At 40.4% G+C, this 23,719-nt stretch overlaps 1 protein-coding gene across 3 annotated transcripts; it reads left to right on the top strand.

Moving 5' to 3' along the window:
- The first annotated feature begins 20,885 nt into the window (after positions 1-20,885).
- On the top strand, positions 20,886-22,884 carry LOC308110665 (uncharacterized protein). Of its 3 annotated transcripts, none has more exons than XM_080465101.1 (6): positions 20,886-21,063; positions 21,150-21,476; positions 21,567-21,920; positions 21,998-22,126; positions 22,310-22,356; positions 22,431-22,884. In XM_080465101.1, the coding sequence occupies exons 1-6, from the start codon at positions 21,021-21,023 to the stop codon at positions 22,563-22,565; spliced, it is 1,035 nt and encodes a 344-aa protein (XP_080321227.1). In that variant the 5' UTR covers positions 20,886-21,020; the 3' UTR covers positions 22,566-22,884. The 3 variants fall into 3 exon arrangements, with proteins under 3 accessions (XP_080321227.1, XP_080321229.1, XP_080321228.1); XM_080465103.1 differs by having other exon boundaries at positions 21,009-21,063; positions 21,192-21,476; positions 21,570-21,920; XM_080465102.1 differs by having other exon boundaries at positions 21,009-21,063; positions 21,570-21,920.
- Positions 22,885-23,719: the final 835 nt, after the last annotated feature.

Genomic DNA, 23,719 nt, shown 5'->3' with positions numbered 1-23,719 from the left:
TTTTTAAATAATATTCTCCACAGAAATTATGTATGATGTGAAAAGTATGGGACATAAAACAGAACCCTGTGGAACTTCATGTTTAACTTCAGTCTGGACTGAAGAGTCATTGTGAACATGGACAAAGTAGAACCTGTCTGATAAATATGATCGGATCCAATTTAGTGCTGTACCTTTAAGCCCGATGATGTGTTCTCGTCTTTGTAGTAGGATGTTAATCTTAAGGCTATCATTGTCAACATCCACATGAATGTTAAAGTCACCCACTATAATGACTTTATCTGAACTCAGTACTAAAACTGAGAGTCTCCGGAGTTGCCGTCCGTCATCCGAACATATAAAAAACTGTTAGAAATTATAAGGTATCATTTTTTAGTTTTTTCAAATATGTTTTGTTTTCATTTTGAAATATAACATAATTTTGAATAAAAAATGTTTTTGGTTTATTCTTGTGACATTTTTCTTGAATTTTGAAATTTGAACTAATCAACAATCCAACTAATCTTAATTTATTAATTCCCTGGGAGAAATTCCTTTTCCACATTGACCAATCCTGTTTCTAGGGGGCAGACGTGCTTCAGGGAGCTGATGAAGGTCAAACATCTTGCTCAAGGATCCACAGGGTAATCCGTCTGTAGTGAGGATGACATCCTACGAGCTTCTTATCCCAAGTTTTCCTCTCAGCCAACACTGCCCCAGAAAACAGAATGCAGATTGAACGATTAACTCTACTGAAAAAAAATGGGGCTTAGAGGGTGGACAACATGAGTAAAACTTCTTTTGAGGTAAAATTTTGAAAGACAAAAGTTTTTGTTTTTGTTTTAATGCAGTATATTAAAATGCATGTCCTCAAAGTTGCACTTGAATTCAGTGAGAACAGTAATTATGTCAGAATACAAATGACAAAAAAAATTACACTCAGCTACAACAAATACTTGATTAAATAATTATTCAATAGAAGTATGCTAAACAGGCAAAAAAGCCTCATAAAACTTGAAGATAATCCGTTAACAGAACTGGATCATGATTAATTTGCTTAGATTTCATCATTATTATTATTATTATTATTATTATTAATTGGAAACGTGGAGGTATGTGCAGGTCATCCCACTTAAAAAAAATGTCATGCAACAATGGTTGGTCCTCACAAGTGTAGCAGTAAGATTTTTTTTTTTTTACTTTCTCTTTTCTGACATTTAAAGTGACATTCTAACTCAGCAGTGGAAATGGGGGTCCTCACAAAGAACTCCAAGATCATGGTCCTCACAACCTGAGAAAGTCATTGTTTGGTTGTAGTCGAGCTGCCTTGCCCCTCTCACTCCCTCCTCCTTGACGGAGGTGTCGCGTCAGAGGGCAGAACCTATAGCCCTCCAGTGCGCGCACTCCGGAGGAGGAGAAAACAAAGCACATGAGAGATCTGAAGCAGAGAGTGACACGGGTGGCTCAATCAACGCGGGCAGCGCGAGCCAAAACAGCTAAAAGTATCGCGAGCGAGGCAAATCCATCGTGCAGGCGATCTCCCCAAAGGCACGTCAAAAGACGTGTGAAGAACAGCCGGTGAGCGCCGCCATGACTGTTTACATTGCGGGAGTAGGTGGCTCTGTGGTGCGTTCAAGTGCGCTGGGAATCAAAAGGCACGGACATGTGAACAGAACTCATTTGATTTAAAATGATTGATCGTTGATTGTGAGAAAACAGTGAAGAAAATACTGCTATAATTTTGAAATTAGAGTTTCTGAACTGTTTATTTGTATTTTGAATCATGGATTGACTATTTGATTTACTAAACGTAAATGTTTGATTTGCTAAAACTTACTAGAATAAAAAGTGTTAAGAATTGAGGGTGAAAAGTATAAATACTTAGTAGGCATGTGGAAATTATTATTTTGTGATTTAATTTTCTTATCTTGGGATGGTAACACCATAAGACTGCTAAAACATGTACACTTAGTTAAAATACAATTTAAATTCTTCAAGAGTAAAAACACAGAATGGAATCAAATGTGCTTGTTGTTAAGAAAGGTGTGTAAAATCTGTGAAGCTGAAAACAAACCATATTTACATGTGCTTATCCTGCATTCCCTTTGTTCCTTTGAGGTTTTTCCACCTGCTGCAAATGACTGCAAAAGAAAATAAAAGCAGCCAATACGCAAAGAGTGGAGTCCTGTTCTTCAGTTGGGGGGACGTCCTATCAAGTGGGGACCATCTGCAAAAAATAGACACACATGTATGTGTGTGTGCGCTTGTGTGTAAACTATTTTATTTCAAATTATCTTGTGTGATTCTAGTTCAATATCCTGGGCTCCATGAAAACTTTGGGCTCAAGGCAATTCAATATTGAGCTGCAATGAGGTCTTCTGTGATGGACATTTGTGTCTTGAGTTCAAGAAGCTCGATATCAGTCTGACTCCATCAGAGGTCAGGGATTTCTTCAACTGCAAGATATTCATGCCATTATCCAACAGGTTTTCACTTCTTCTGTTCACTCTCTTTTGTTCTTTTCATCTTGTTTTGTATCTCTTGATTCCATGTTTTGCTTTACTAAAAATCCCCAGTTGCAACTTCCATTATATGATAGCTTCCATTTTAAAGTAAGAGGAAAGAAAGTCTGAAATCCAGAGTAAAGTATTTGCATCGTATTTGGCGGTTATAGATTCATGTGTATCTTCAGTTCTTTAAAACTACTGTAAAATTATTTTAGTGTTTGAAATGCATTTAATGTTTTGTGTTGTTGTGTCTTTTGTTTCACATTGCTGTAGCCTTGTGGTTCTTGGAGAATGCAGGACTTTTTCACGCCGACTTAAAGCCAGAAAATATGATGCTGGTAGCTCCTTTTAACCCCTCTACTGATGTGTGGTCGTTAGGATTCATTGCTGCAGAAATGCTCAGGGGAACTCCACTGTTTCGCCCTCATGATGAAAATGACAACTGAGAACACAAACAATAGTTTTAATCTGTTTGACAGAGATTCATGTAACAGTTTGTACTCAGTGATTTAAAGCGCTTGGTTGTTATAAAGGTAAACATATTTTAAATGTCAAGACCCTTTATGCACAGATGTGTAATACATCTTCTCTATGTTGATAAATCAATGCACAATGCCGGGCATACGTTAGACCTAATTATTTCTCATGGTCTTGCTTTGTCACTTTGTGAAAGAACCTCACAAATAATAGGGAAATGATCTGAGATGGGAGTCTCAGATCATTTCCCTATTATTGTTGTGGTTCTTGCTCCTCCACCTATTATCCATCCTCCTTTTCCCGCATCTCGCCATCAGATAATTACCTCACCTGCAGCTGCAGTGTTTGCTGCTGCTTTTGAGGACTTGGATTTTTCTGTTTGTGCTGGAAATGTTCCGACGGAATGCCCGGCCAGCTTCCTGTCATCTTTTTATTCCACTTCCTCTGGGATCCTGGACACTATTGCTCCTTTTCGGTGCAGGTCCAACAAGTCCAGGTATGATCCTTAGTTAAATAACTCTACCCGGGCCCTCAAACAGCGCTGCAGACAGGCAGAGCGCCGCTGGAAGAAGGACAGGCTCCATGTATCACTAGAAATACTAAGGGACAGTCTTGCTCAGTGCCAGAGGGCTGAGAAAGAGGCTAATCCCAATACCTGTCAGACATTATTTCCACTAATGATCATAGTGTTTGATCACTTTGAACTAGTCTCTAATTCATTCTGCACTGAGGTCGTTCAGCATATGAGAACAACAATCTTGGAAATCTTCCAGTGTGGAATCTTCTATCAAATACATGGAGACCTGTGACAATTGGAGCTTTGATAGATAGGAAAATGTTGAGCAGCCCTCCTCCAGCCCCACCAGCTTTAGCAACAACCATAATCTGACCATTGAACATCCTCCGTCTGAGCTGAGCAGCGAGGAGCAGCCCTCAGCACAAGATGTCTTTTTCAGAGGAGCAAAGACATCTAAAAAAAGACCTTTAGAGGATTTGAGCCATTCAGAGTGTCAGCAGGTATTTGTTTGAACTTTGTCCCTCTAAAATACGGCACACAAAAAAAACCTCACAAACTTTCATGAAGAAAAAAAGGGAACCAATGTTTTAGTCAACTCAAAAACTGAAATGGGTCAAATTGACCCTTAACATAATACAAGGACTTCCCATGTGATGAAGATGTGTTCCATGTCTGTGTGGACCTCATGTCAGAGTATAATCTGACATTAACAAATGATGTGTTTGAAACAGTTGACCTGTATATCAAACTGAGGCAGCTGATTAATACTGAACTTGATGTAGAACTTTGAAAGTGAAACCTACCTGATACGTGGAGATTATCACATTCACCTCTCCAAATTGTTTCGCTTTTTCTTTTCTGTATTGTTCCAGGAAAAAAATAAAGCTTCGTACATAATTGCAGCGGTAAATTCTAATTGTGTTAAATGCAAAATCCACACATGCATGAACAGATTTTTTTTATTCAAACAGTTAAACGATCATTGAATAATGAACAGCATATGGTTGAGAGGGAAGTGCAAAAACGACAAACAAAAAGCACCTGAACACATATTGATGCTGCTTGAACATTAAAAAAAAAAAATAGGCTTTTATTAGTTTCAGATTTGTTTGTTGAATTGATTGGAGCTTAGACTATGTCCATCACCCATACGTTGCTCTCTAAGACTTTGTTCATTTCATGTTGAAAGTCTGGATAGTTGTCATAACTCACAGACAGCTCCAAGTAACAGCCACATGTATGAGCGACAGGACGTCTCTGAAATCCCTCCACTTGCCTGAAGCTGACACTGATGCTCTTTCCTGTGAACAAGTCTGATCCTGTGCAAAATCTGAGGAAAGAGGGGAGGTGCTGGGTGTCTGATTCTCTGAGATATACATTTACATACTTGACTATTTGTTTCTCCTGAGCATTCGGGGAGCTGGGTATGTAATTGATCTCATGGTTTTTCTTGAAGTTGGCTGAAGTTCTTCATAGACAGCGACAATCCCTTTCAGCTCTGATTTCACAGGTGCCAGTGTGTTGCTCCACTGTTCGATCACGAAAGCAGGCTCCTGAATCAGTTTCTGGTGAGCAAGCTCCTTCAGAATTTAGTCAATGTTATCTGCTGTTTGAGTCTCCGGCAGTGGTGAAGATCCATGATTTCCAACAATTCTTCTTGATCAACACTGTCAAAATCTGATCTGCAAGATTCAAAGATCCTTCGCTCAGACTCTGACACATACTTGAAAAAGATGTCCACAAGATCACTCTCCAAAGAGCCCAGAACTGCCTGCTCCAGAAGTACAGGTGCAAGTTTTACAGGAAGGTACTTCTCTTTCTGCCAGCCAAATGTAATTATTCTGCTCACGCTTTCCCATTCATTCTGACCAAAATCATGACGCAGGAATGGCACTTTGAAGCCATTTCCCATAGTGCATTGCTCATAGAAGTCAATCCAAAATTCTGACAACACATCCCTCAAAACTCCTCCATCGTCCACAGCCTTTTCAAGCTTTCCATCAGGAAGTACAAGTCTAAAGGAAACCTCATTCTCTGGGATACTTTCCTCAGAAAACACTTAAGTTCTCTGAGAATTTGTCCACTGAAGAACAATCATTTTCTTAACTCTTTGGTTCTGATTGGCTTGTTCCTGCAACGTTTCCACTGCAGGAGGCAGAAATGTTTAAAAAGACAGGTCCTCAGAGAGAGGCATGGTATCATCAAGACTGGAGTACTCCATGTCGGAGATCCTTTGTGTGTGGAACGTTACAACATCACTATTATCTAAAGAATCCACATGAATTAATGCACCATGATCAGGTAAACCAGATGTGTCAGATGTGCGGCCTGTGGCGTACATTACAGAGACCTTCACCAGTTGGATTAGCAAACACTGTGCTGCTTTCAATGTCGATGATATCTGAAGAATTGATCTCCACAATGTTTGCTGCAGCAGCGTCTGGAGAATGGTGATCAATATCAGATCTGTCATTTGTGTTTTCACTTGGTTGTGCACTTGCAGCACGAGTACCCTCTTCCTGATGTGTGCCACTGGTGATGTCTTTCTTTTTGGTTGTTAAATAGAAACGCAAGAGAGGCAGCCTGGTCTTGTCATACAGTTCCCCAACTGTGATACTATCATCTAATGAATGCTCCTGAAAATCACTTAAATCAATGTCAAAATCACTGACAATCCCTACTGTATTTTTCCATCTGGAAAAAACAACTGCACAGCTTTTTCAGTCATGCCCTGCTTTTTAATGTCTTTTGGGACACTCACTTTTCTGGTTCCTCCACCTTTTTTGGTGCGTACCTGCATAAATCCCTCCTCTCTGTAGTGCATCCATCCAATCTCAATGTTTCTGATTCTTCTGAGCATTTTTTGGATGTTTCTGGTGCTCCTTCTCTAACACTTCATCACTTTTGTTTCTGGAGAGTCTTTGACTTGCGACTGCTCGGTTCTCGTTCCTTTCGTCTGCAGTGTCCAAAAACAGCCAGTCGATCACCATAGGATGGCAGATCCTCCTTTAGCTGGTCGTCCGTCATGAGGCATAGAACACCAGAATCAATCTAAAATAAAGAAAATTAAAAAGAGAATTCTTCATTAAAATGTATTAAGCTATAACAATTAACCTTTAATCAGAAATATGTTTTCATGAAGCATATCCACACTTTAAAAAAAGAAACAATTAATTAATAAAACACATCCTATATTAAGTACCTTCCCCGTTCCATTCGCTGTATGTCTTCCTCAGGCACATGTCGTGACTTTAAATAGTCACTAAGGTCATCCATCTGGTACAGTTTAAATGACTCTTGCTCTCAGAAGTACAGCTTAGACATCTTAAAACCATGTACAAGTCACAAATTGAGTTTGATAAGTGACACTTTAATTTTAATCAAAGCAACGGAGAGACTCATGCGCTGTGCATCACGGGTCGCAGTGACGTAATGCTCTCGTAGCACAGTTAATACCTCACGTTGATGGCAAGGATGCGTTGATAGTTTGGTGAGGACATTTCATTGAAGAGTTTTTGATGCCTGAAGTCTAAATATGTTAATATTGTGCCCACTTTCCCAAACTGGAGTGGGGATATCTCAATTACTACATTATCAATGGGAAATATGACAACACAGGATGCTATAGAGGTGACAGTAGCTGTCACAATTAGAAATGCCATATGGAAAGTGAAACCTACCTGATTCAGGACTTAATGACCACAAGGCTCTCTGGCAGCTCACAAGACAGAACATCACAGTATAATGGTGGGCATGCGCAGATGGTATCTCATAATTTTGACTTACCATGTCATAATTATAACTTCCCATGGGATTTTTTTATTTTTTTTACTTAAGTGGGAGTTTTCTTTTCTTTTTTTTCTAATGGTGGAAATGGGCTTCCATAAATGTGTCATCAGTGTATTGACAAATCTTATACACAGCATACACAAATTGCTGTGTATAAGATTGCTCTCTCTCTCTCTCTCTCTCTCTCTCTCTCTCTCTCTCTCTCTCTCTCTCTCTCTCTCTCTCTCTCTCTCTCTCTCTCTCTCTCTCTCATTGGTTTTAATGTTATTGGGGTTTTTTTCTAGACTAAATATAAATGTTTGAGAGGCTGTATCTGGCAGCATAAATCACTGATTGATAATAACTGACCAACCCGCTGGACCCTCTGCTGAGTCAATGAGCAGACTTAAAAAAAAAAAGTTATGGCGCGTTTAGCCCCAATTAATACCTTAAAGATGAGATCCTCTAAACGTATTGAGAATGGCCTACAACCATCCACACAAGTAACGGTATTGGCAGGTTACTGACAGGTTAGCGAGCTAATAAAACTAGTTGACAGAGTCCAGGTGTGTGTTAGTAAAAGTGAGCAGGTTGTTTCCTACCTGTAGATGTTTCTTCAGGTTAGACGTTGACAACACTTTCACGGCTGGGAGGCATAATTTACATTGTACAGAGAGGTTAAGAACCTTCTCTGACTTCAAAACAAAATGATGTCGGAGTTTCCAGCCAGAAAATGTGTTTCTTTCCCCGGGAGCAGCCATGACGAGAGCAGCTGCCGGCAGTATCCATGGCAACGCGTCGTCTCAGGCGTGGGTTTGTTGTTGCAGTCTACCTTAAAGCGTTGGTAAGAGTCGCAATGCCAGTGGACGGCGCATGTGTCAGCTGCATTTCTAGTTCATGCGATCTCATTTTCTATTGTAATCTCGCTAAGTAATCCAAGCTTTTATCTAATATACCTGTAACGAGATTACACATTTTTGTATGTACTGTAACGGATTACAGTTACATTTCTTTTCTATCCTAATTACGTAACGCCGTTACATGTAGTCCGTTACTCCCCAACCCTGCTAACCAGTTAGCTCTGTGTAGCATTACATGCTCCGGACGTTACTAACTTGCGCCGCCGTCGCATTATTATGACGTCACTCAGTGAAAGTCAGGTCCGACTGCCACACCACCGTGATCGCCTTTCACTAACTCCTTTAGGAAGCCTTCTAACACCTTTACTTAACCCGTCAGCCGCGGGGTTAAGGTAAAGTCCATAGATAAGGAGATAGGAGGGACTTTTCGGACGTACCCACTGTTTGTGTAGAATCTCTCTCTTTCTTTCACCTTAAGTGTTGGAGAGCACGGCCGTGACCTGTGCAGCTGACCATGTGCTGAGAATGTCTTTATTAAATAATTGTGTTAATTCATAACGATCTCAGATCTGTTGTTCTTGAGCCAGCCACAGTTTAGGAACATGCAGAATCTAGAAACTAGAAAAAAAAATAATATCTAACAACATGCTCCATGCAGGGCTGTCATAACTGGATAACAAGGAGAAGGCAGCTGAAACAACATTCTGAACATAAAGAGGAGAGAAAGGACTGTTGTGGAGCAGCATACGACCTGTGGATTTGTGCAGCAATGTGTAACTTTACATCTGAATGTTTGTAACTTACCAGCAACACTTCTTGTTCCTGCTCGGTCTGATTGTTTGTCTACGGGAGCGCACAGTGCACCGCTGCAGGAGCAGTATTTCACCTGTTGGCTCCACCCACTGTGTAGGTTTTTTGTATGTCTTTCCTGGACATTGCATGGACGTCCTGTCTGGACATCATATAAACGACCAAACAAGACCTCTGGATAACATGACGGAACGGAGGAAAAAACACCACCTGGGATCAAACCTAAACCTCTTCCATGACAAGTATGTTTCCTAATCACAAGATCAACTGTGCCAATTGGTGTCAATCCTGACAATAAATTTGTAAACATGTCACTTATATATGACAAGCTCCAAAAAGTATTATGAATCAATGTTATCTAGGGCACATGCTGAGTCACAATACTTTTTTGAGTCTGTCATATATAAGTGACATTCTTACAAATTTATTGTCAGGATTGACATGAGCACAAGTGCACTGTTGGTCAGTAGTCGGCAACCCGCGGCTCCGGAGCCACATGCGGCTCTTTGGTCCCTCTGCTGCGGCTCTTTGAGCCTCGGTCCCACTGCAGTACATCCCTGAGCACGGTGGGCCGGACGGTACAGTACGGTAAGGCAAAACGCACCCAGACCAAATGTGTTGCGCGGTCTCACTACCGCAGTGATGTAGTCTAGTTTATTCTCGTGGGTATACTCTGATTTTTCCAATCCCAGCCTCGTACACCCCCATCCTGGAGCGACATCTGTCCCGCAGCACCCCTCCCAGAGCAGCAGCTGCTCTAAAACAGCCACAACCAAGAACCACCACTCTCATTAATGCATAAAGTATGTATCCACACATAATTGAGATCATGAAAGATAAATCTAAATGTAAATGTATCGTAAGCAATACAAGATGTAAACCAGTCTTTAACAGCTGGACTTTAATTAACTACTGAATAGCCAGTGACAAGGCAAGACAAATAAGTTTCCCTTTCATCGGTTAAAGCTGCTGTGGCCTCTTCACAGTCATCAGGCTCCCTTAAACTAGCGTCAGCTGGAGCTGTAGTGTCCCCCAAAGCGGCAGTAGTAACAAGGCAAGCAGTAGGCTTACTGAAACACTGATATAGTGTCGTCTGGCTTGCTTTTCTTTTCATTGTTTTTTCTCCACGTTCCTTCCTCACTGACTATTGCTGTAAGTTGTCGTCTTGTTCACGCCAAAACTCCACTGCTTCCGTCGTAGTCAACGTCGGGCAGTACTTTAAGTGGAAAAAAATAAATACCGGTACTCCTCTTGGTGACATGCTGTCAGTTTCTCATACAAATATGGACAAAAACATAATATTCAGTGGTGTGCCCAGACATTTTGTACGGCAGGTGGACAGTGTAAAATAAGGCACCTTGTGCAGCGTGTGGATCCACCAGCTGCTTTATTATAATAGTGTAAGATTAATTTTTTTTTAAAAAGTACATGTTGTAAGTAATTGCATATTTATTTAAATTACTTTTAATAATTACCCCCCCAAAAATAAAGGAAAGAATGAGAGCGAAAGAGCGAGAGATGAGTGAATGTCACTACACACCATCCTGAATAAGTTCAGATATACTTTTATTGTCCCTGTGGGAATTTTTTTTAATCAGTCTGTACTGCAGTACATGTATTGAGTGTAATTTAAGTGTGGAATTGTGAAAAAAAAAAGCTGCAGTGAATCCATTTGAAAATTGACACAAAGGAACCTAGGGCCATGTGGAACTAATGTGGTGCAGTTTACTGAAAACAATTATATTTTTTAGGGAGTTTTAAAAAATCTGCCTTGACAGCAATATTTCAATTAGGTGTGATTTTAGTGTGTGATTGTGAAAAAATGCTTCAGTGAATCCATTTGAAAACTGATACAGAGGACCCTGGAAAAATACACAAACACTAAGAGTTTTATCTCTGTTGATAAAGTATTTTCTGATTGTGATTGTGAGGAGAGAAGGTTTTCCTCTGAGGACGATTGGTCAGCCCTGGAGCGCAGCCACGGAGGGCAGAGTTACGTGATGCACCTGAACGCATCACCCATGTGTTGTCGGCATGAATCCTGTGAATACCAGTAAGAATCCACAAATTAGCCTCATTGTTCAAGCCGCTGGGTTCAAAGTGTGTGACAAAAGTAGCGGCTTATAATCGCGAGAAAAAAGTTTTTTTACCTTTTTCTTTCCTGAATATTGTGTCATGAATAAATAATATTTGCAGAAATGTGTATGTGGAGCCTACATTTGAAAAATTATGTTTCCATCACAATGTAAACATCAGGAAATATTTGGTTTGATATCACACTTCGTCCAGGGTGTAATGGATGGAGGGATGGAGGGAGGGAGGGATGGATGGAGGGATGGAGGGAGGGATGGATGGATGGAGGGAGGAAGGGATGGATGGATGGATGGATGGAGGGGGGGATGGATGGCAATTTCTAATATGTGGAACCAGTCGAGCCTGGATCTCAAAGTCAAAGTAGTTAAGTTGTCTCTGCCAATATATCTTTAAAACTGACTTGGGGATTTATTCTGCTTGTTTTTACGATGATAAAGACCAGCAGAGGTGGAGGAAGAGATGGAAACACGTTGGAGAGAGAGAGGAGCGATGCTGCTGTCCAGACTCTTGCTTTTATTAGAAAGTCAACACCTGGCATTATTTTCTATTGTATTTGTTGGTCGCATCTTGATAAAGTTGTTCATGTGTTCATCATCTTAATTTCACATCCTGCTCCGTCATTTGAAACCAGCTTCATATTAATTCATCACGTTGCCTTTTATATTTGTTGAAACTTGTTAAATTCAGCGTTAAATAAAGTGTATCTGTAGCTATATGTCATGCTTTATTATTTTCTGACAGTTGCTGACGTTGACGTCAGGATAGTTTATTGAGGTGAAAGTTATTGCTCCATTGAATCAATCTTTGTTTTGTTGACAGAGGTGGTTGTTATAAAACAATAAAATAAACTTACAGAGCTGTGGTATTACTATTCATGAATTTATAAAGGTGACTATGAAGCAGAATAACAAAATTCTTACATGGAGATAAATTATGTGCACACACACACGTCTTTGTGGTTTCAAAAAGCTTTTAATAAATGAGTTCAATACTTCATGTTTACACTACAAGTCCAAAAATAGCAGGATCCAGAATTCTACTGTAAAATTACAAAGCTTGCTGCGTTAGCATGAATCCATGGATTTTATTGATTGAATTCCAGACCTTCAGTTATATTTGACCACAACTACTTTTTCTAAGTATTAATCTGACAGGAAAAGAGTCCCAATATTGGACCGAGGTGCAGATCCCAATCATCTGTGGCGTCTTTTTTCCTTCCAAAATGCTTTCAATGCTCAGTGTTTTGAGAAAATAAGGATTGCAATAACAATCAAGCACAGAGCCAACAGGGTTCCGAGCACAATGACGACGGGATCCAACTCTGGTCCTGAAGCAGAAAAACAAAAGCAGATATTTCTTTTGTTATCCAACCATCTGTGTTCTGCAATTCTGTGTTGCTGGGCAGAAGGGCTGATCCCTGCTGAATAAAAATGGATCAATCAATCAATCAGAGAGTGAAACATATGAGTACAAAGCAGTGCAAAGTATCATCCTTCCTCTGAAGGTTTCACTTCAAAGTCATTCTGGTGGGACTGATTTAAATCTCCAGGGTTTTGCCCGGTGGTATAAAACTGTTGTTCAGCCATTCATGAAAACAAGTAATTGATTGTAGAATTTGATGTCTCATTTTGCCCAAATCAGCATATTTTCATTAATCTGAAGACTCAGTGTTTGTGGAGCAGGAAAACACACAGCTGAGCATGTTTTACTGGAGACTTTTAAAATAAAATCTGAAAACTGGACGTACTTGTCCCCACGTTAGTTCCTTCTCCAAACAGGATGTGTCCACATGCCACCGCTGCACAGTAGTAGATCCCAGCGTCAGAGGAGCCCTGGATGGTTTTAGACAGACGGGAGACACGTCTCCGCTCCTCGTCTTCACCACTGGTGATGCTGTCGGTGTAAATGAAGCCTCGACGGGACTCGGACCCGGCTCTGAACCAGAGCACCCTGCCTTCACTTGGACATGTTGCAGGTTTCCATTGCAGGTGGAGTGAAGTGAGCACTGCAGAGTCACCAAGCCACCCGGCTGGACCGGCTCCACGGCCGGACCGGCTCCACGGCCGGACCGGCTCCACGGCCGGACCGGCTCCACGGCCGGACCGGCTCCACGGCCGGACCGGCTCCACGGCCGGACCGGCTCCACGGACGGAGTCTGTCTGACGTTAACAGCTTTCCTCTGGCATTCAGGAGCTGTGTGATTAGTTCTTTAAAAAGATTCTATGACTTGTGTGTTTAAGATCAAGAATTGCTTTATGATTTGACATGAGGTACACTAATCAGCCAGAACATTATGTCCACCTTCTCGATATTATGTACACAGGTGCTCCCAAAGCCAAACGGAGACTGCAAGTAAAATTAAATAAAACAAGTAACAGCACCTACTAGTGGCCCCACAGGAAAACTACTTTGTTTTCAGCATTTCTGCCCGATAAAGGTGAAACAAATCTGGAATGAAAATACAAAAACAATGTGATTTTACTTGAAACATTGTCTTGTAAATTAAGTATTTTTGTCTACATTATATAATTTGATTTAATTGTTTTTTTTACAAAACTTGAAGTTGTTAATAAAGCTTTGTTTGAATTGAAATAGTTCCACAATTATTTATTGCATTTATCTGATGTCCTTTCAATGTTTTAACCTCCCTCTTTTCCACATTATCAAAGTCACACACACTTCTGTTCTTTATAACAAAGTGCATCCTGAATATAGTCAACTCTGCGCCATAACAAGATAGTCACTCCACCCATCGGTGATCATAATATTATGGCTCATCAGTGTACCTTGAGCAGATTATTGTGAATTGATTAGTTATATTTTACCATTCACAGCGACCAGTGTGCCAGAAATGAATCTCTCTCCGAATCCTGCTTGACAGAAATATGTTGCTTCATCTTCTTTGCTCACCTCTCTGATTTTCAGAGAATAAACATGACCGACACGTTCAGAAACATATCTTGAGTTGTTAAATGGCCCAAATGGTTTGAAGTTCTCGAAAGCTGCCAACAAAACTTTCTCGACTAAATGCCCTCATTTCATTTTCTGCCAGTAACTCAATACGGAGTCATCTTTAGGGACTGTACATGTCAGCGTCAAACCATCACCAGCTTCAACCTCAGTCAGAGAAACATGTTTGGTGTCAAGGGCTTCAATCAAACCTGAGGAGGAAACAAAAACAGCTGCATTATCATACAATTGCCACCTGAACATTGCATGGACAAATACAGTGTAAAACATCAATCGTCTAAAGATCAACATGCACCTTTTTTCACACTTTACAAACTTTGACGATTTGACCTCTTGAAAGCACAAAAACTGCAATGAACTTACAAAGTGGATTGAAAAGAATGAAAGCAGCCAGGCTCCAAACTATTGTTGTACAATTAGCCTCTTTTGCTCAACTGCCCTCCTTTTGATGTGAAAACTAGAGTGACAAGACGATCAAATTCAACAAAGGAGACGTCGTCATGATTCGCTGATTCGTAAACTCAAAACTGGCACTACCCTGCAAAGTCAGCAATTCAGATGTTTCTTTCAGACAAGCTTTTTGGTTTGTTTGAGTCACTTCTTCTTTTCCTCACAACACAAAAACATCCCATTAGATAGATAGATAGATAGATAGATAGATAGATAGATAGATAGATAGATAGATAGATAGATAGATAGATAGATAGATAGATAGATAGATAGATAGATAGATAGATAGATAGATAGATAGATAGATAGATAGATAGATAGATAGATAAATAGACAACTTTTATTGTCATTCTGACCATTTACATCAGAGTTGCACTGCACAACATTTATACAAGCTTAACAACAGTGAAATACACAGATTAAATAAAATACCAACAATGAAAAAGAAAATGATGTCAAATGTAAGAGTCACACACCTTAACTGAGGCGGTTCAGTCAAGTAGACAAGCACCTGAGACATGCTGGGGAATCCACAATTCTGACTGTGTGGAAGGAGAGGCTGACTTCAAGTTCCTGGATGTCACCAAACACCCCAATGTTTGTTGTGAAGAACAAAAAAAATTAGTAAATAAATATTGGCATAATGTGTAAAATCAGATCAGTATTAGATCAAAATTCACTCAACCTATTATATAACTCCCTCATTCTTACATATCTGAGTTATGGTGTGGAAATACGAGGACATTATAATACAAAAACAAACATTGATCCTATTTTGTTTTACTTCAGAAGAAGTTTGCCATTAGAGATCCAACAATAGAGATTTTACAGCATGGGCTGATTATTATTAAGCTCCAATAAATCCTCTGTTTGCCATATCAAAGATGCTAAAAATACATGATATCGTCGACTTTAATGCACAAGCAAGTTTTTGTGTCAAATATACTTAATAATCCTTCCAAATGTGTTAAATACACTTTGAAATCCAATTCTTCAAATCAATAATGTTGAAAAAATTACTCGTGGACGAGTTGTCCAGAACTACATAGACGAGCTGTCCGTTGTCCAGAACCACATGGACGAGTTGTCCAGAACCACATGGGTGAGTTGTCCAGAACCACATGGACGAGTTGTCCGTTGTCCAGAACCACATGGACGAGTTGTCCAGAACCACATGGGTGAGTTGTCCAGAACCACATGGACGAGTTGTCCAGAACCACATGGACGAGTTGTCCAGAACTACATGGACGAGTTGTCCGTAAGATACGACACCAATTAGCATTTTTAAAAGGGAGAAATAATTCACAAAAATATTGTTTCCAAACTTTTCTTGAGGAGTTTGAATGCTTTAAAAAAAGTTAAGTTATGGTGAGAGACTTTTCTCATCCTGGTTCCACGATGTTTGATCGACAGGAGGAACAGGATTCCCAAGTCTAGAACCTAAAAGAGTTCTAATGTTGGAGCCACTGCTGCTCTAAATGAAGCTGAACTGACACTGACACTGACACACACACACACACACACACACACACACACACACACACACACACACACACACACACACACACACACACACACACACACACACACACACACACACACACACACACACACACACACACACACACACACTTCTCGTCCTCAGTCCCGCCCATTTTTGTCCCTCTAATGTTTTGTTTCAAGCTCTCGACCCTTCAGTTGCAGCAGGGCGTTGTACAGCAGCACTACTGCCATGGACCCAGAGCGCCTGCAGAGGACTCCACTGCCCTCCGTGCAGAGCACAATTCACCGCAGAGTCCACCGCAGAGCTGCCTCCATCCTCTAGGACTCCACCCACCCTCAGCATGGGCCGCTCACACTGAAGTGTACACAAGTGTGAAATACAGGACTTCCACATTCAAAAACTCCCTCTTCCCCGCTGCCACCCAACTCTTAATCTGGTTCTTCCAGACATGACTTAAAAACACTACACAGAACAGATTGCACATATTCACACTGCTCTAATTACTCCTGTTTCATTTACATAAACATACACATACATGAACTCTTCCCTACATAATGTTGCTGTACTCTTTCTTTACACACTGTAAGGAATTGTAAACCTTTCTCCAAAACATATGTTACATGAACTATGTCTTCAATTAGAGCATCACAGGATCACACATCAGTCACAAGTTTTGATGATTTCTCACTGAGTAAAAGTCACATGTCACATACTAACTAGCATTTAATCCAACAATAGAGATTTTACAGTTCACAATGATCACAATGGTCTAGTTTTTTAAACAAATGGACCTTTTAGAATCACTTCTTAAACTGGATTCCCACAAGAGAAAAACTAGTCAAAAACACAAAAACCCTGGACCTTAAACAATGCAATAAAAGCAATCAAAACATATTTAAAACTGCAGTCACTTGAGTACAGGTGGATTTTTAAACACCTTTGACCACAGAACAAACTTTGCAGTTGGTTGTCACCACGCACTGTGTATTGGTCTGCTACATGCACCGAGCATCACAGTGCAAACAAAAGGAAAAGAGCCGTCTATTGAGTGAACGCGGTCCACCACATAGTGGAAATGTGGTTGAGGATGTTTCCACTGGGCCCTGCTGGCACGTCTCCTGAAACAAAGGTCAGTTCTCTCTGTAACTGCTCATTGAGCTGAAGGCTTTAGTACGGAAATCCTTTTGATGCATTTGTGTGTTTAAAGATGGATATAAAACCAGATTAAAACACTTATGTTACTGCAGGTTTTAATCACTCCAGACAAAGATAAAGATGAATTTGGAGTGTTTTGGGAGAGTTTGTGTTGAGTTTGTGAGAAGACCTCAGTGCTGACATCAAGATCTTGTTCAGTAGAAAAACCCAGTCAGAGAACACAGCAGGGTTTAAGTGAAGCGTTCAAACCAAAGTGTTGAATAAACATGTGGGTTTTCAGTTTAGAGTGAGACCCCGTTTACACGTCAACATATCAAGTGAAAACACATCGCTTTTAACGTTTTGTTCAGAAAAATTGTTTTCAAGGCAACATTTTGAAAACAATGACCATTTACATGAAATGGCAGAAATCCTGAAAACACACACACACACACACACACACACACACACACACACACACACACACAGAACAATATGCTCTAAACAGAAACGATTACGAGTACATCTGATGTCCCAGGAGAATATGGACGGGGCGTCTCCACACTCTGGAGGCTTTCGTTTCCTACAGTCTGCACACAGCAAACTTCATGTCTTGGCTTAGTTTATGTCGTACGGTGTTGCTGGCTGTGTCTTATAAGATTGTTAAAATCAACACAACGTTTCTGAAACGCTGCTATATGTGCACCACAGCTTAGGAATAGTTCTGCACACGCACAAGTGTCATCACCCTCAGTCCATATTCTCCTGGGACTTGGTAGTTTTATAGTTGAGAGTCTCCAGTAATAGTAATCCAACTTGGTCATCTGTCCACTAGAATGTCCGTGTACTTCAGTCAGTAACGACATTTCATAGTCTAAGTGTGTGACCTTTTGTTTCTGCTTCATAAGTTGAAGATCCATGATAAAAGATTCATGTACAGTCGTCAAGAAATGAAACTGAGAGAAGTTGTCATTAACTACCTTTCCTAACGTCTGTGAACGCACAGCGCCTTCAGGTAGACGATGCAAGTCAAAGCCACATTGAACATCCGCGCTGGCAGGCACACTGTGGTGAGCTATTTCTGCACCGTTTGACCAACCACTCAAGTTGTTTACTCAGAACTGACATGGCTCTGGGCTTCCACAGGATATGGTGTCAGGAGGAAACTGACAAGAAGAGAAGAGCCACGGAAACCTCTTCAGAAGGCTGAGTTTAATATAGACTGAAAGGGCTGGCACTTTTTCTATGTTGTTGTTGTTGTTGTTGTTGTTGTTGTTCAGTTGGTAAATAAACTGTACACATCTCATTTACAAGGTGGCCGATCAATCAGACAGTCAGACTGATACAGTCATTCAAAGTTTCACATTTAGTTGCCTGTTTTCCACTGTGGGAGGGATTCAAGGTCAAGAGCAACAAACAAACTTCCCCCAACATGATGCCAGATTTTAATCACACTGATACAGGCAGTATAATCTCATCATGGGGTTTTGGTGGATTAACTCAAATGAAAAATTGGCCAGATTGAATCTTTCCTAAGTTATTAAAATAGCTGGTTTCTCAATGGCATCAATTGAGTAAAATGTATTCCATGTTCTCTTGTTGTCATTTTCTATTCTACACAACTACAAGAGAAATAGGAAGGTTGAGTTTGCAGCCATGTGGTCTGGTTATATACTTAAAGCAGAGGGTAAACCTCACTGTGGTCGAGGGCCCAATCAATGCTTTCCTCACTCTTTTGTTTTTGCAGACACAATAACATTTGGAAAGTTTACATTTAATATGTTTTTACAAAACCTGAACCAGTTGAAATTAACTGAACAAAACAAGAGCAATTTCAGGATTATGACATTTTTAACAATTTTTCATGGATTATTTTGCAACAGTAAATCTGCATTTTTTTTTCATCACAAAGAGCTTCACAGTTTGATTTGACTCCTCCTCAAGCAAAGACATACAGCATTTACTGATCTCTCAGCAAATCTCCAGTACATGAAGTAAATGAAAAATTAAACATTTCTGTCAATATTTTCTTTGTCATTATTACACTTTAGATGATTATTATGCCGGCTGGATTCAATCAGCTGCCGGGCCTCAGATTTAGAGAATTTCCTGTTAGTCAGAATACAATTGATTTGATTTTTATCTGAGAAGCAAACGTTTGTCAGATGTCAGATGTATGTGTTCAACTCTGACTTCACTCTCTGTCCTGAGCTGTATTCATAGAAGCTGACAGTTTGGTGGTTGGTCCCTGGCTTTAGTGAGGGCGTAGAACCACACTTTCTTTGTTTGTTAATTTTTTCAGGCCTGAGACGACAGCGAGAGAGTGAGACAGGAAGAGGACCTCACTTTGAATTCACACCTTTTTAGAAGCACAGTCACAACTTAACTTTCCACACATCTACACAGCTGAGAATCTACAAGGCACCAAAAAGTGATTCCTTTCTGTTATCACCCACCTCTCTCTCTCTCTCTCTCTCTCTCGCTCTCTCTCTCTCTCTCTCTCTCTCTCTCTCTCTCTCTCTCTTAAAAAAACAGTGGTTATTCACAGAGGCCTTTTACCTGCAGCAGCTCAACTCTTTATGTCATTATTGCCTCTGTGTTTTAACTGATCTCATCTCTGTTTTATCTTTCAGTTTTTAGTGCTGCCAAGCACCTTGTGATCCATATCTGGGAAAGGTGCTATATAAATAAAGTTTACTTTACTTACTTTACAATGTCAGTAATATGAAGATATCACAGACAATTAAAGCTCCAAAAGAACCCGTGTTTTCTTGAAATGTGTGATTCAGAGGTTTTGGAGAGAATAGCTTTGGGGGAGAGGTGTTTCATACTATACAGCATGAAGAGAAGTAACAGAAATAAGTGACAGAATTAAACTTTAAAAAGTTATTTGGAGGCCAGTGAAGGCTGGAATATATATGTAGACTGTTGGTTTTGTAGTTAATTGGATTGTAAATGGATTGATAGAGATAACTAAATATATGCAATGTTGTTTGAAATTCAAGTTTAACAAAAGCTGAAATTTAGATCTTGTTAAAAAAAATACAACAAATTGCATAAATTGCAATTGCACAGGTGAATAAAGTGAACATTTTGATATTTTTAAATGGAAGGAATCCAGATATATTTAAAATTAGAAGTAGCAACATTTCTGAAGAACATCAGGTGTAAACAATCAGATGAAGAAGCTTCAACACATCAGATGACAAGAGAATGTGGCGACATCCTTTAACTCATTTGTTCTTCATCATTCACCAGTTTTACTCAAGTGAGAGTCGCAGCGAGCCGGACTTCACCCAAGCTGACCCCTGGGCAAAAGGTAAGTTATTCTCATAGATAACCCAGGAGAGAAATCTCCTTTAGGGTGAACGCTGGCTTCATCTTGATGTTCAGTATGAATACAGACTGAGAAAGCGGGGCCTCCTTTTGACCTTGTTGATTTTAAGCAGGATGTGTCAGAAACGTTACCACAGGGAAACATTTAGATTCCTTGTCAGCAGCACTTCTGATCATTGAGAAGCAGAATTCACAAAACGTTGCATTGTTTCCCCACAAATAGGGAATATGAGCTGGGCTTCGGCCATTGGTGGACAGATTAGTTTCAACCTATTGACGGAATATTGATGGGGACGAGTGAACACTTAATATAAGTCAGGTAAAGTTTGCAAACGCGGAAAAACAAAACATAAGGTACAACACCATCAAAAATGAATGAATAAATGAAAAATAGGTGAATTCTGGTCATGACCACAGAAACACACAAGTCACTTTGTCAGAATCAAAAGAGTGAAGACGACCACACCTCCAACAGTGAAAAGCAGTCCAGGACAAAGTGTGACAGGAAATGTTCTGTGAAGGAAACGCTCTGCAATGTCCAATCAGATGTGTTCAGCTCAACTCCTTCAGTCTCTGAAAAGTCTTCAAGGTTCCTCACAAGAGACGAAGTCAAGATGATCACGTTGTGGCTCGCACTGCTTTTTCTCCATCCTGGACGTGAGTGTTTACTTTCTGCAATGTTTCTCTAAATCGCACACTTTCTAAATAAGTCCACGTGCTTTGTTTGTCTTGATGAAAAGCAGATGCTCTGGCTCCAGTGACTTGGGTTGGTCTTGGTGAACCAGCCACCATTTCCTGTGCTTTAGCCACTGCAGAGGTCAGCCGGATGGAGCTCCACTGGTACAGGCAGCGTGTCGGGGAAACTCTGGAGAACATTGTGACGCTGTGGCAATCCACCACACCCATGTATGCGCCCGGGTTTTCAAACTCCAGATGGGAGGTTACGATCGGCAAAAGTCTTAGCAACTTGACCATAGTGAAGACCGTTGAAGAGGATGAAGGGATGTATCACTGTGGGTCCGTGGAGTGGATTAAAACTGAGTGGAGTGCCACATATTTGCTAGTGAAAGGTAATTATGTGAGTAGTCATGAGCTTGCGTGTCTCAATTTTCTTTTCCAAAAATGTCCAAACTCATACCTTTTACAAATCTGACATCAAGCAGGCCACAGTCAGAGGACACCGGACTTCACCGTTCAGCAGTCAACGGTGTCAGAATCAGTCGTCCTCGGAGAACCAGTGACGTTTCAGTGTTCGGTCTTCTCTGAGAACAAAGCGTGTTCAGGAGATGTCAGGGTGGTCTGGCTCCGAGGCGGCTCGCAAACGTCTCATCCAGACATCGTCTACACCGACGCAAACAGCTGGGATGAATGTGAGAGAAGATCTGACGCTCAGAGAAGATGCCTTTATCACTTCTCTAAAAGCGTCACCTCCTCCGACGCTGGGACTTACTACTGTGCTGTGGCCACATGTGGGCAGATATTATTTGGAAATGGGACTGAACTGGATTTCAACGGTGATGAAATATTGAGAAAAACAAATCCAAAACATATTATTTGAGCAGTTTGTAATTCATATTTTGAATTGCTTCAGGAAGCAGTTTGTGTTCACAGCAAGTCTATACAGTTGTTTTCCTGCTGTGTGGCGTCTTGGCTGTAAGTCTGATGGTCACGGCCTTCCTCGTCTACACCGTCATCAAAAGCACATGTGATCACTGCAAAGGTAACTGTGTGTGTGTGTGTGTGTGTGTGTGTGTGTGTGTGTGTGTGTGTGTGTGTGTGTGTGTGTGTGTGTGTGTGTGTGTGTGTGTGTGTGTGTGTGTGTGTGTGTGTGTGTGTGTGTGTGTGTGTGTGTGTGTGTGTGTGTGTGTCTGACTACCATTGCTTGTGTTTTGTTCTAATCCAGCATCCCATGACCTACAGAAGCACAGCGGTGGTTGGAGGAGTCATCAGGTAAATTACAAGTAATTTAAGTGACAGTTAACCTTTGAAAAAGTAAAACTATTGAAAGCATTTTCTTTCCACAGAAACACCAGAACATGTGGGTTTATTCTGCAGTTGTCTTTACCGTCATGAAGCCCAGAAAAGGTTCAAACAGGGTCCAAAAAGCAGCAGAGAGAGAGAGAATCTATACTGCTGTCAAGGCCTTTGGGCTGGATTAGTGAGTTATACTAATGATGTAAATATAGTAACTGAAGTTTCAATACTGAATAATTTTGTACAGATATTTTCTAAACTACACATATACTTTGAATAAAAATGAATGTATTACCACTGAAATCTTGTTATGTTTGGCAAACGTGTCCAGATGTGTTGAGTTGATGAATCCTGCTCTGTAACATCCTCCATCATTCTGCTCTGCTCTGCATGACTGGCCTCCGTGAAACATGCAAACATCCTGAACAGGATTTACGGTGTTAGTTTAGAATTTATTGCATGAACTTCATTCTCAGGCCCTGTTCACACAATAAAGTCCTAACTAAAAACTTTTGTTGAGTTTTGGGCTCAGAGCCACTGAAAACACAACTTTTCAAAAAGACTCTGTCTCCATATAGACGGAGGAAAACACAACTTCTCTGAAACGCTACTACACCATATGTGTATGTACTGTAGTAGAACTATAGTTTCCTGCACATGCTCAGTAGCAGGACAATCAGAACAATGTTTCCTCCATGGTGTCATGACTCCCAGTCCATATTCTCCTGGGACTTGGTACTTTTATTTTGACAGTCACAGTAATAACAATCCAACTTGGTCGTCTGTCCACTAGAATGTCCGTGTTCTATCATTATTAATGTTTATAGCGTATATAAGTGCATATGCATGTTACAAAACAGCACCCACTAGTGGCCCATAATAAAATCATATCATTTTCAGCATTGCTGCCCTTACTGTGTAAATAAACATCATTTTCAAAAGTTGCTGTCTAAATGCTAAACTTTTGGGAAATGAAAACGATTCATTTCTCCTCAGGGTGTCAGAGCTGCTGTTCAAAGTAAAAAAGAAATGATTAGTTTTGTTTGAGTTACTTGTAAAAGTATCTTATCCAATCCAGATCAATATCAATCTTTAGATATTCTTATTTTATCACCTTGTGGTAAAATATTCCAGCTGAATGAAGCAGAGCGATACGTGCTTGGACCTCACAAGTTATATTTCTAACTGCACTTTTGGAGGAAGCCCATTAAAGCGTCATCTTAAACAAGATTGAATAGAATCCTGAGCAAGTGTAAACTAACCGCTGGCTGGGCCTCGACGCACAAGTCATGTGTCTGTGTGAGGTTCCCATGCATTGTGTGGCTCCGTGTCTCGAGAT

This window comes from Lipophrys pholis (genome assembly GCF_963383615.2).
Source record: "Lipophrys pholis genome assembly, chromosome: 6".
Taxonomy (NCBI): Eukaryota; Metazoa; Chordata; class Actinopteri; order Blenniiformes; family Blenniidae; genus Lipophrys; species Lipophrys pholis.
The sequence above is the reverse complement of the archived record's forward strand: the minus strand, read 5'-3'. Positions and strand labels throughout refer to the sequence as shown.